Below are 14,161 nucleotides of genomic sequence, written 5' to 3'. Positions count from 1 at the left end.
AAGAAAACAATAATAAGTAACTCCAAATATGTTTGTGTAAAAAATGGTTGTAAATATGTTTGTTTAAATGATCCAATATTTTGATTTGGAATTAAAAGGTCTTCCATCGAAATCTTTTTCTCTATTATTTTCTCGTGCTTATTAGTTAGGTTTATGGGTCTTCCTTATAAGAAAAATTACTACAATAATTATATTAGGCATTAGTGGACTTGCAAATACTTTTTTATGTAGACAAGATAATTAGTTATTTACATATAATCTGTCTTTGTTAGTGAATCTTGCGATTATTCATTATGCTACACACATAGATTTTGTTAGTAAAACGTTTAACGATTTCGGCCCTATCTTTTTACCCTAAAAACGGTTATTAAAAGTATTTGAGGATGTAAGTGAACAAGCCGACAAGTTTCATTGTAGGTACGTAATGGTGGAGACATATTTCCCATTTGGGTAACGGTTGCCGCCCGTTAGATTATTGAATTAATTAAGATTATGTCCACCAACTTCGGAGCATCCTAGACACGAATTCCTTTTTAAGAGATATCCTAGACACGAATTCGCTAGTTCGTTATGAAATACCAAAAATAAATTTTATTGAGTTAACTATACATATGTTATGACAATAATTCCATTAGATCGCTACTAGAATATCATCTTTTTCTTTGTACGATCAGGATATAGGACATTTTGCTCCCCATCTGGGATATTATGATAAAATGACTACATAAAATTATCGCGCCTGAATTGAAAATTCATTAAAGAGATCAATTTAGAATTTGGCAGCAATTTCAAATAATTGATTTTACTCCCTAAAAGGGAAATTATTTTCGGTGAATTGAAAGAAAAATTTGCTACCTCCAAGTAATGAAAGCTTGTGAATGCATTTACATATTTGCCCTTGTAGAAAAGATAATTAGGCAGTTACCTCTCATTTCCCCTCTTCTTTTGTCCTTTGTGCTCCCCACGATGAATATCAACTGGTCACTCCCCTCTTGTCCCTTCGCATTTGCCCTCTCCATTTTCTCTTCCTTTGCTTGCAGGTTTCATTTCCATCATCATCTCTTTCTCTTGCAAACAATTCATCATTGCATGATTCAGTTCATCTCCTGTTCATATCTTCAATTCTAACTGGCTAGTTTATTTTTACGCTTTGAAAGGTAGCTGAAATTACCTGTTAATTCTTCATTTACTTGTGAATTTGCAGGTCTTTCGATCAGTATTGGTGCTTTGATCTATGAGAATTCTCTGACAATTTAGCAGGTATATGTAGCATATATACTAGTCATTCCTTTCATTCACGAGGACTAGTTTTGGGTAAATAAATAAAAGAGAGAAATATTTATTCACGAGGATGATTGATCCTTTTTTTTTTGAATCTTTTGTTTAAACTTGATTTACTAAGTTTTCAGTAACTCGATTCATCATTTAAAGATTCCAATTTATGCAATCTACTTAGAAATTTGCACATCTCGATATCATGAACAATTCACGTCGTGTTATAAATTTTGTTCATTTTTTGCTTTTGATGTAAAAACGTGTGGGTGTATCCACTTTTTAAATCTGTATAGCTGCTGATTGAACAGGCAAATAATCTCTATGACATGTGGATTTCATGCGACAAGCCTTCTTGTAATTTTCCTGCTCTCATCGATTAACAAATCCTAGATTTTTTTTTCGAAGTTTGAGTTCGCACATTGTAGAAACGAACTATCTTCAGACGGTAGATTTTTTAGTGTTTTATCATAGTAGATTTTGTCCTTATTTTTAAGGTCATCCGAACATTCAATAGTTCTCCTTTAGTTCCCCAAAAAATAATAAAAATAAAAATAAAAAGCCACCCTTTACAGGATTCAAAACTGACAGAACTTCCTCGATAAATTGGATGACAAAACACGTCAATTTTTTTTTTTTGGGATGAAGAAAATCAAAATCTTATAGTACACAAAGATTAGGCTCCTATACGTAAGCTACAATTTATCAAACCGTTATTACAAGAGACAGACTTATTAGCTTTATTAAGCCAGTTGACGGTAGGAAAAACAAAGGCAAGAAAGATGCGGGTGATCTTATTATCCGTTGATATTCTCCGTAATTTTTCAACAGAAATCATAGATGAAGAGTTTTTTTTTATTACATATTTTTTCATTACAAGAGTTATTTATTTTTAGTTTGCAATCAAAATGTTTGGCACTGGCTACGGAAAGAATATAATCAAACCCTAGAATTACCATAATAGGGGTTTCAATAGTTTAGTTGTTCTAATTAATATGCCTTTTCGGCTTTTCAGACTAGATTATTAAATTATTCTTCATCAGTATAGTTCGATAAATTCAAGAAAGAGTCGTTGTCGCCAAATCGATAGGTTTTAAAAAAGTACTTCCCCTCACATGTAAATCATGGTTAAGGTAACCGCGAACATGAGGATGATTTGATATTAATTTCTGTTAGCCTTATAAAAGGATTTAATAAATTTTCTATTATATATGCATGAAATCACTTTTCTCTAACTTGCCATAAATGTTTGAATCATAATGGAGATGATAAATTAAAAATTAACCATATATGGAAAAATTAAGCAACTAGATTTCTATTAATTAATTTGCTAAGATACACATATGTTTTCTATTAATTCATTTTTTTTAGCTTTGTTTATTTATTTTCAAATGCTCAAAATCAGAGACCAGTTCAACAATATAAAAACAGAAGAATTTTTTTTTCTTTTCCCTCTTATTTCAAAGATTATTAATCTTATTTTTTTTTAATAAAAACTGTCTACATTTTCTGATAGTCATTTGTATCGCTTTCTCACCTGTACATGTATGCTCAGCATTTCCCAAAGGAAAATACCGTATATACGCTTTCTTATACTAAATCAACAATCATTGCAGGTTAGTTGGTTTTTCTCAAGCGTTGCTAGGAACCATAGGCAGACCGTGCCAGTTTGGACTGCATGTCCATAATTAACTCAAAGGTGTAGTAATTTTTTTACCACGATACGTCGATTTCTTCGGTTTACCGGTGTCATGCTAAATCCTCCATCATCTGCAAAATATCTCTTATTATTTGGCTGCTCTTTGATTAAAAAAGCTTCATTATTCCAAGCAGAAAACTCATGGATTACGGTGAAGAATTTTGGGAAAGCAGCGGAAACTCCGCACAGGATGATCTGCCGTTCCTCAGTCTGTCATCAACCGAGACTCCGCAAATCAACCACTTCACTGTATGACTTTCTCCAGCCAACTTTAATACATATTGTACCGATTTCTTCATTTGTTTTCCATTTTAGTTACAGAAAAAAATTTGAGGGAGATTTTTTTTTCTTTTCTGTTGAATAAGAGGTATTGATTTGTGGATATCCTCAATTGACAGGGACGTATGGAACATGGATCACCTTCAAGGAGGCCTCAATCTCACACAGAGGCAATTCACCCCAATCCCAACCTTGCTCAGGGAAGCGTCTCCTCCGGCATTATCAATCCGCCAATATATCCTCCATCGACTGTATGGTTCATCAATTCTGATCTCTATTCCCGATATAAGGTTTTACAAATGTTAAAGTACTCATATTTTCCTCATGATGACCAGGTTGAGCCAATTATGTCATCACAAAGCATGTTTCAGCCTGCTGATGGTCAGATGGTAACTAAGCACCATTAAATCTGCACACTCACATAAGAGAGCTGGACATTCTCTTCTTTAATTTGTGCTTACATTAATTATATAAATCAAATTCAATATTTGCTTTGGCTACCATATATATCTATGAGCAGATGGGGATGGGAACTACAATGGGAGGATCTGTTAGAATGGACCAATTCCAACAAGGCTCTTTGCTCTACAATAGCCAAAATAATCCTCAGCAGCTTCGGGCTCTTGCTCAACCTGGGTATTTTTTTTCATGCATAAATAAGATGTAGAAATAATGATCTTGCAATTTTAGTTCGTTGATTAATAGTTTAATTTGAATTGGCTTAGGCCAATGAGTTATGCATATCCAGAAGCTGGAAGTTCTGCGCTGCCCCGGCCTACTGCACCTTCAATGTACGTATGTCCCTATATTTTCATGTGATCTGATGTTTTCACAAACATGAAAATGTAAATATTGCAAAAAGAAGAAGAAGAAGATATTATCAAATATATCACGTAGAATTGGCTGAAGAGGAAACAGGAAAAAAGTTTCACTACAGAAAAAGTCCCGTTTTCCAACAGGAAATTTTGATGGAAATCCATTGAAAAATATATGTTTTTTTGACAAATTTCTTATGGGTTTCATATGGAATATTTTCCATGAAACTTTTCCTGGCAAACCTTTTCGACAGGTTTACCGATGGAAATTCCATAAATAAATCCATTCTAAGTTTTGACGGAATTATTAATAGAAGAATTTATTTATATTATTTGCAAATAAATTCCTTTTCGAATTATGTCTGAAGTTCCACGAGAAATGTTTCGGCAGGAAATTATCGAAAAATACCATCGGAAACTACGAATTTAATCTCCGATGGAATTCCAATAATTCCTATGGAAATCAACCAATTTCCTTTGGTGTTATCTTACGTATGATTATAACATATTAATTTGGCAGGGTAACATGCTAGATCATAATTAAGTCAATCATATGTACTTGCCCAAGCAATAATTTTATTATTTAGTTTTACGCATCCAAGCTGTCATGCATATAATCTATCTTATTACAGCATAAGATGTATATAAATTCCATAAATCTCCTGGATTAGGCCTTTGCACGTGACTGGGCCTCGTGGGTTCAATCAAACACCAGAAGCTCCAATGAATACGATCAATTTCTTGGACCGTGACATGCCAACACTAGAGCATAGGCCAACCGAAAGGTTAGTGTCGATATGCTCGACCGCATTTATATGAGTTTCATATCGCTATATATAGAGAAACTTGTCATGAGCGACACTGATCCTATTCTAATATTTTCGATGTGTAGGAACAAGATGCCCTTCATGAACTCATTTGGGTCAGCGAATCAAGGTGTGACACCAAATGGCTCATTCCTAAGCCCTGAGATATACGATGATCGAAATCAATTTTCCAACTCAAGTATAATGCAAGTATGATTTCCGAACTAGATCTCTCTAGCGTCTTATAAACGAAATGATGTTTGCGGTTGAAGGGACTAATCTGTAAATTTCTTCGCAGATTAATACTGGGAATCGTGACATTGCAACAAGCAATTATTATCAGCTCGTTTCTCCAAATAATAACAGGGTCAGCTTAGTTAATCAAGTTTATATATATCATGGAAAAACACATGTATTTGAAACAACTGAAAGAATACTTTATGCTAAAATATTTTCAGCTCGAAGAAGGGGTCCGTGCTTATGGCCGACTCGAAGTGGGAGATGCTCACACTTGGCTGGATCTTGGACAGGCAGAGACAACTTCACAGCGTCAAGCATCACTGGAGGCCGCCTCATCTTCTCGTGCTTCATGGTTCTTGAATTTGTCCCCTCCGTGTTTTTTTTCGGTTTCCTTGCTCGAAGTAATTAACCGCTGTAGCATTCAATTCCCAGTTTGCTCTGACCTCGCGCCCTTCTCGACATGGCAGGTCGACCCAGAACAGGAGGCCGATCATGAATGCTGTCTACGACCCGATTTATGAACAGATGGGCTTACCTATTGATCCTCATCTGAGGCTATTCCTTGCCAAGCAAGCCCGTGGTTAGTTCTCTTGCATGGTTATACTTTTAGGTCACTTATTTAACTCACCTAATGTTCTGTTTGTTTCATAATACGTCCTTTTCATCCTAGTTCATCAAAGATTCAGTTCCTGCAACATATTAATTACTTGCCTAAACTCCAATTTTCGTACTGCAGATCAGGCCAACAAATCGGAAAATCACAGGAGGATGTGATGAAGTGAAGGAATTAAGAACTGCATTGGTCCGTGCTTATTTGCTTTGAATCATGGTGTTGTTGCTGATTTCCTGAGCCATAGAACTTCTTCGCAATTTACTTACTATTATAAAACTTACCCTCTCATTTTCGTGTAGTTTGAATGACTGGCCGGTGGACATTCAGTTCCTAGCTAGTATCAAGTACATGTACTTGGATATCTCGTTTCCGGTGCACATTCAGTTCCTAGCTAGTATCAAGTACATGTACTTGTATATCTCGTTTAGAACTTCTATTACATATGAGAAACATATAATTATTGATATTGCTTTCATGATCTTATTACTGGTGATCGATAAATTAAACTACTCTGTGTTTGCAAATATATACACATGATGTTGCTTATTAGATTACACATTAGCCAGAGGATCTGCGTTGCCATCATCATTATTTGAAACTCCAATGTCCGGTTGTGTCTGCAAGCTACCATCCATTAGCCTCGACTTGATCCCTTCTTGACATCATCTCATCTCCAATAGCTGGAAGCCCCGTATCCTGCTACTTGAAAGAGTCGAACATCACGGTATGTAAAATTAAATTGTAGTGTCTAATTCAATATGAAACACTTCTTTCTTAACATGAAGTCGACATGCAAGCGAGAGGTTGCGGAGTCGAACCTGAACTTCTGGTTAAGAGGACGGAGATAGGGTACTCAAATCAGGCACGGTGAATGTGTAGTCTGTTGGCCTAGCTGAAACATTTCCTTCGATCGGATCCAACAAGTGAGACTTGATAATGTTTTGCAGGTTGTTATCCGAACACGACCCTTGGACTAATGCTTGATGATCAATTGAGGAAGACGGATCCCTGAAAATTGTCAAATTTAAGTTTAGGATAATTACATTACTTACACCATATAGTGGGGATGACAATGGATTCTCGTAAATGGGTTTTGACTCGTCCCAAAATAATGAGTAGTTAAAGAATTTTGACCGATAAGCCACAGAAAGGGTTTAGCCTGTGTAGGATACGTAGGTTAAAATCATTAAAACACCTCTATCCATTTATTAATTTTTCCAGGTAATATTCAATTCAATTAGGATTCATCTTCACCATTCACTGCCCTATATATTTATGAGTTAATTTGGTGTTTGAACGTCAATTTAGTTCTTTTGTTTAAATGGAGCTTCATTTTTTTATATGTTATTGGTGAAATTCGGCGTGATCATCAAACTCTTTTGGGAGCTTAATTAGTGATATTATCCTTTAAACTTGTGTGATAAAATATCTAATTTGATCATGGTTAAGAGTCCATTAATGGATAAAATACCGGTTTTCGGTGGACACATGTTAACTTAATGGGAAGGATTGGGGGACTTTGTCATAATTTTTTTATGCATTTGGAAAAGAACTAGAGATTAACCCTTTTTGGATTTGGAAAGGATGTATCCATCCTAAACCCTGCCCATCATCATCCCTACACAATGGTCAAAACTCATCACAAGGAAATTCTTAAGCCAAAAATAAAATGAATTTTATGCTATAGAGAGATCGACGTACCTTATTGGTACTAGAGAATGATCATCGAATGAAAACTGGGAATTGTTTAGATTATTTCCAGGCAACCATCCAATTTCTTCATTTTGCAACGGATAACTTGGCAGCTGATCGATGCCAATTGATATTGATAATTAAGAATAAAAGTAATCCATGTCTACTACACAATAACAACTGGTGTACATTTTATTTTTATACAATAAAATTTGAATTTATCTTATGTATACCTGCATAGTGGTACATAAATCGTACGGATTGTATGGAGCTTGTATATGGTTTGCTAACAAATTATCCTGCAATGAAATAGGAGTCGATAACAATTAATTAATTTTTTTTCTGCTGTCTTAAGTTTCTTTTAAATATAATTTATGAAAAAAGAGACACAGAAAAGAATCATATGATGCAGTGGTAAGGCAACTTTTATTTGGCCGGCAGATCATGAATTCAAACCTTAAAAATTCACCTTCTTTTTTTTTTTCATATATACACCTTAAATGTGATCATCAAAACTATTGCTATAAAATTAATGAATACTAATTCATCAAAAGAGTTAATGAATACTAACAAAGTTTTTTAAGCGAAACCTAATTATATGTAGAAAATTTTCCCTCCTCTTTTTTATTTTTATGTACTTCTACCTTCCTTTTCCGATTAACTTTTTTATTTCTTATTTTTTAGTATTTATACCAACTTATGAATACTTCTAAATTGAATACTATAAATATATTTGAGAAAAAGAAGAAGACAATCTGAATAAAAAGTTTAAGTTATCCTAATCACACATATAATAAGAGGTCCTAGTATACTTTGGGACCATAATTTTCTAATAAGAAATTTTAGAAACTAAAATTAAGATAAGGAAAAAATGTTCTATGCGCATACCTATAACATGTGTTAATCGAAATAATTTTTTTTTACTTTTGAGTTTAAAATTTAATGATTTCTCACATATATATATATATATAACTATTTATATTATAATTTTGATTTATATGCTGGATAAGTTTTTCATAATTTCGATATTAATGTAGTAAAGATATTATCGATAGATTTGGTCCCGTGGCAGGCACTAGAGGCAACCTAGTCGAAATTAAAACACACATATATTTTACTGCATTAGAAACATAAGACTACATTTTCAACAAAAAAAAAAAACATGATACAACGTTACAAAATTGTTATTCCCCAGGAAAACAGGAACTCGCGCATGTCATTCTACGTGCCACAGGATGAAGCTCCAATATTGGGCACGGGACCATATCTCATGCCTTCTTCACATCAACTTTTTTTTTTAAATTAAAAAAAAAGCTCAAGACTTAGTACAATGAAAGAGAAATCTTAAATAATTAATAAAGAAGCACGAGTGGTCCCACTAAGTATTGAATATGTAATCTCCAGGTCAACAAGCAAGAATGTGCTCCACTGCGCTACGCCATCATTCTTTGTAATTTTATGTATATAAGATCAGAACAGAAACCAGACCAATAATATACATGTTTACATATACTCCTATGTATGCATGTATATATACACCTCTACGCCATTGTTGCTCTGACAGAAAAGATGAAAATTTTCTGGCAATATTCTCGTTCGGAGATGGCCGGGAAAATAAAGGGTTCCGATCTGCTGTGTGGCTCCTCGGTAAGCTATATATATATATATATATATATATATACCTGGAAACCATTATTAGATGGCGCAAACCGTCCTTTTTGTATTAAATCATTTTATCTCGCATTAATTAACTTTAGAGATTCTTTCGGATTTCCTTTTGCATGCTTTTAATTTTTGTGCTTTCACCCAAAACAGGTCTCTATGTAGCTTATAGATCCTAGAAAAGAATGTGAGAATTTTTTTGTCTTGATGATACAATTAATGATTGCATAATAACAATTATTTAACTGTATAATTAATTTAGAGCAGGAAGAGACTTAAGATTCCTTAATTTCCTGAAGTTTTAGATTTTTCAATATAGTAATTAATTAAGGATTATATATAACCCAAAAAAAAAAACCAAAACCAGAAGCAAATTTTAGGCTCCAAAATTAAAGATCTTTAATTACCTTCCGCTCCAACACCCGCTTGAGGGTGTCAAGAAGATGGTTCTCACATTGCTCCAATTCCTCCATTGACGTGAACTCCTGCGGGTCCGGCTCGTATTTTCTGTATTTTAAAAATGCATCAAAATTCTAATAGTTCTTCTTTTTCAGTGAACAAATTCTGATAGGCAAAAAATGTTAAGAGGAAATAAACAGAAGCTAGGGAATACATAATTACTAATTACAACTCTCTTCGATTTTAGTGATCAATTGTTCAAGAATAGTTGATATATATAGGAAAAACATGAAACTAATAATATGTCGATGGAAGCTCACAATATTTGAAAATGATGCAGAGTTGTAATTTTAGGTATAATTTATTTGAGTATGGATTAATTAACGCACCAGTAATATGATATATGTTTCTAAGGCAAAGACCCCTATAGCGAATTTATTGATACCTTATAATTCCTTTTAAATATAATTAATAAGTAGTTAAATTAATTTCTATTCTCTTGCTTGATCCATTATTTTCCCTGTATATTTTCCAGGAGCATACTGCAGTAACCAATTTGCTGAGGATACTCATTATTCCACCTGGGAAAATAAAAAGACGTGAATATAATTAATAGCCAGAAAATATATTTTTGTGTCCCTATTGATGAGAATTAATATGCTGGTCCATGAATAAAGCAATAGACAAATAAACATCATGAAATTAATTACAATTTGTACTGTATAAAGGTGCTCTAGTTGTTATTACACTACTGATAGACCTTATCTCTTGATTTGCTTCTTGAAGTTGTCGCTGTAACATCCCAATCTGTCGCTGAAGTACCTGTGATTATCATTCCTACATTATTATTTTCGATCCGAAGCATAAGCAACATGATAACATATATATGTATGTATATATATGCTTGCACTTTTTTTTTTGGCTGGATTATTTGCTGGGTTTTTGGCTAGAACATAATTCGTATTGAGAATTATATTCCAGATTTTCAGCACTAGATTAATTAATAATTCACTCGATGTTATTTTCTTTAGTCCTAATTGTTCTGAATTTTCAGAGCTAGGTCAGTTATTTAATTTGACACATCTAGTTCTTCTTAGTTACACTTGATGTCTATGTCTAATATTCTATTTTAGTACAAAAATAGAATATTAAGCAAAGGAATCATGAATTTATCAAGATTTTGAAAAATTGTGAGAAAGTTACCTCAATGTTGGAATTAACTGCAGCAGGCCTTTTGGGAGGAACAACAGCAAAACCGGGAGCAAGCCAAAAGCATTAGATAAATAATTAAAGTATAACTCTACTTGATTATAACAAAATAAGAGCAAATGGAACTTACGCTGCGTGTTGGAGCTCAAGATCATTATCAGTTCTACTTTCGTGTAGGATCCTCAGTAAAGACTGCAAAGGAGCAAGTTAAACTAAAATCAATAAAATGTTCTCTTACAATGGAATATGTATCTTGACGTTCTTTTTCCTTGAACAACTTTATATTTTCTTTAAATTATTTTTTCCCGAGAAGGATCATCAACTTGTTCTCTACTTTTCCCTTTTTAAGTGTCTAAACGGGATGAATATATAGAACGTGAAAAGGCATCAGAGTCCAGCTGATTGCTAATATCCAATTACCTCTTTGTTTTGGAAATCACTGCAAAATGAAACAAAAGAAAATGAATAAAAAATTATTAGAGAAAAAGAAAAAAATAGTAAGATATAACATACTGGGAAAAAAATTCAATCTCGAAATGTAATGATTTTAAGGTAATTTTCCCATGACATATTCACAGAAAAAAGAATTTCCCGAAACCTTTTGGGTAATTACGGGAAATTCATCTCGAAACAAATGATTTCTGAGACACGAGACACGAGTTAATGGAGAACAATTCTGCAAAAACCTTACACAATAGAGAAGCTATTAATTAAACATATAAAAAGAGAACGAAAATGGTAAAAAAAAAAGAAAAGAAAAGAAAAGAAAAGGGGGTACTATAACATAAATGAATAGATTTTGAGAGAGTATATATGTATGTACCTGTTTCTTTCTCGGTCGTCTGGGTTAACATAACGACTGAAGGTATCCTCGATTCTAATTTTTGTTTTTGGCACATAGAAAGGAAAAGGTTAAAGGAAGATGAATAATATATATTCCATAGAATTTCTCGCCAAAATATCTATTGAGTACTCTGATCCTATATATATAAATATATATATATATATATATATATATTAATTTGCGTAGATTTGGAGATATATTTTTCTTGCCCATGAGCATTCTCTGTATTGAATTAGATTACGCTTGCAAGAGCGATCAAGACATCAAGAATTGGACAAAAAGAGCATAAACGTCCGACGTTTTGCTACTGATACTTCCAATTTTTGAACACATTTATGTGTACATATGGCATGGATTTATTTTCCTGCAGTATGCACGACCATTCAAGATCATTCGAGGTCTTCGAGAATGATAAGACAAAATTGATGCATGATCAATCGAATATTTTAGGTTCTAAATTCAACTGTAAGAAACCGGAATAGAACTGCAATAACATATATATGCACAGACGGAACGAAAAATCAACCGGTTGCATCTATATGTGCACCTTATTTTGCTGGAGAAGTGGCTGAGACGACCAGAGGGGGAGAACATGATGAGAGCGATATCAATGTCACAGAGGACCGAGAGCTCGTACGCCTTCTTGATTAGCCCATTCCTGCGCTTCGAGAATGTTACCTGCCGGTTCGTGGTGTTCTCTATTCTCTTTACTGGCAACTTAGCTCGACCCATTTTTTCTTTTTTTGGGTAGAAAGCGCGACCCATCTTTTCTTAGCTATAAACTACTCATCAACATCTACGTGCATTGATCATGAATTTGTACGGCTGTAATGAAGTTTTTTTTTTTTTGGGTGAATCGCTGCAATGAAGTTTTGATTAGTCAAGATTTGAAGTTGAAGGAGGGAGGGAAGGGAGAGAAGTTATAAACGGAGAGAGTGGAGGCCTTATAAGGTGAAAGTAATGAACGATTATGTAAGACGACAAAATGTAGTGAAAATTGCCGACGTGATTAATTTAGATGGTTTGAGCGTCTTCTCCTCATATATGTTCTCGGGTTCAAGTTTGTGAAGGAAGGAAATACATGAATTGATAATTGTACCTCGTAGTGCACTGATTCATCTCGAACTTAGATTAGTCATGTGACTCATTAGACTTTTGCATATTAAGTGGTGCATGTATAAAAGAAAACTGCAGTGAAAATTTTCGAGCTACTATTAGTACGTAGTGAGGGATAACATTATAACTGAAACTCTAGCCGGAAAGGACTATTAATTTATTTACCTGAAAAAGAAAAGCAAGAATATATGTATTTATTAGGTTATGAAAAATATAAAAGTGACGTAGTGTAATGACGTATGCCTTTACATATTGATTTAAAAGTTATATATTCGATATTTAGTGAGCTCTCTCTGTAATTGAAAAATCTATGGGGCAAAAATTTTCGGCCAAAGAAAGACCATCAGATTTTCCGTGATTCATACAAGGTATCGAATGATCTCCCCTAAAGGAATTACTAGCACGTGATTTACCTTTAAAGATTTAATATAAGATCAGGATTTAGTGCACGTTCTTATGAGCTAACCGCATGTTAAGATCTCGTAAGGGTTAGGAATTTCCAGTTTACGACAATCCTACGCTCAACCTCGTGAACTATTCATGACGTTCTAATCAACCGGCAATAAACTTCGAAGATTTACTGTAAGAAACTTGAGACATTTGGATCCCTGTATTTGGGTTGGGTTTATGCGTATCTCGGGAACCATCAAACCTGAGGAGGGGTATGCTGGCTGAAGAAGCTCCATTAATGGCTCGTACAGAATTCAGACTGGCATCATTATAATATAGCTTTCTTTTCTTTTCTTTTCTTTTTTCTTTTTTACCACAATAATAGAGCTTTGATGAAAGAGTGAAAATTTAGCAAACCTACGGAAGCTCCCAAAATGTCATTACCATCGATCTCTGACCGGTTTGGGTCTCAGTCCCACTTGGGGCCATGTTCGACAAAACGAGAACACAAGCTTTTGGATCTTTCCGCATAGATTCAGTGCAATTAACTCATTGAATCATTAGAAGTATTTTGTAAGTAAATATATTGATAAATCACACGTCATTTCTAATGTAAGTAATTTATGTAGATACAGTGTGATTTATTTACTTATTTGCTCGCGCAGGAATATTCCGCTTATGCAATAATTAACCCTCTCTTACGATCTATAATTTGCTAAAAAGGGACAGATTTGGATTCGAAGGGGAGAGAACAAAACGCGAAGGTGGGAGCCTCCATGCAGCTAATTATATCGTTGCCCAAAAGGCAGACCTTTTTCCTCTGAAGATAATTCACCAAAAAATTACTGACAATTAACAAGACAATATTGACACACACACACACACACACCCACACCCCTCTCTCTCTCTCTCTCTCTCTATATATATATATATATATATATATTAAAGCAATATAAGAAATGGGTCTAGTTAAATGGCCTAAAACGCTCTGTTTCTGAATGAATATTCTCAAATTATTCTCGCTAATAATATTTCATTCAAAAAAGATTGAAAATATCATAAAATCTTTTGGATACCAGAGTGATCTTCAATTGGATGTAATATGAATTTTCTAAATGAAATTTT

The 14,161-nt window shown here is 33.8% G+C and overlaps 2 protein-coding genes across 4 annotated transcripts; one reads left to right on the top strand and one right to left on the bottom strand.

Annotated features, from left to right (window-relative positions):
* Positions 1-945: 945 nt before the first annotated feature.
* LOC116202887 lies at positions 946-6,188 on the top strand. 2 transcript variants are annotated; one of them, XM_031534522.1, is made up of 15 exons: positions 946-1,040; positions 1,205-1,260; positions 2,889-2,971; positions 3,106-3,220; positions 3,370-3,501; positions 3,586-3,639; positions 3,771-3,886; positions 3,976-4,041; positions 4,737-4,850; positions 4,958-5,081; positions 5,170-5,238; positions 5,330-5,463; positions 5,579-5,691; positions 5,848-5,913; positions 6,024-6,188. In XM_031534522.1, exons 4-14 carry the CDS (start codon positions 3,113-3,115, stop codon positions 5,883-5,885), a joined length of 1,068 nt encoding a protein of 355 aa, XP_031390382.1. In that variant the 5' UTR covers positions 946-1,040; positions 1,205-1,260; positions 2,889-2,971; positions 3,106-3,112; the 3' UTR covers positions 5,886-5,913; positions 6,024-6,188. The 2 variants fall into 2 exon arrangements, with proteins under 2 accessions (XP_031390382.1, XP_031390381.1); XM_031534521.1 differs by having other exon boundaries at positions 947-1,040; positions 5,848-6,188.
* On the bottom strand, positions 6,079-12,577 carry LOC116202888 (agamous-like MADS-box protein AGL104). Of its 2 annotated transcripts, XM_031534523.1 has the most exons (12): positions 12,078-12,577; positions 11,510-11,563; positions 11,107-11,125; positions 10,817-10,878; positions 10,681-10,708; positions 10,238-10,299; positions 9,486-9,585; positions 7,650-7,715; positions 7,426-7,529; positions 7,289-7,342; positions 6,543-6,732; positions 6,079-6,420 (listed from the first exon to the last, which is right to left on the bottom strand). In XM_031534523.1, exons 1-11 carry the CDS (start codon positions 12,293-12,295, stop codon positions 6,555-6,557), a joined length of 945 nt encoding a protein of 314 aa, XP_031390383.1. In that variant the 5' UTR covers positions 12,296-12,577; the 3' UTR covers positions 6,079-6,420; positions 6,543-6,554. The 2 variants fall into 2 exon arrangements, with proteins under 2 accessions (XP_031390383.1, XP_031390384.1); XM_031534524.1 differs by lacking the exon at positions 7,289-7,342.
* Between the last annotated feature and the right edge of the window lie 1,584 nt (positions 12,578-14,161).

This window comes from Punica granatum, chromosome 4 (genome assembly GCF_007655135.1).
Source record: "Punica granatum isolate Tunisia-2019 chromosome 4, ASM765513v2, whole genome shotgun sequence".
NCBI lineage: Eukaryota > Viridiplantae > Streptophyta > Magnoliopsida > Myrtales > Lythraceae > Punica > Punica granatum.
This window is presented reverse-complemented; position numbering and strand designations above follow the sequence as displayed.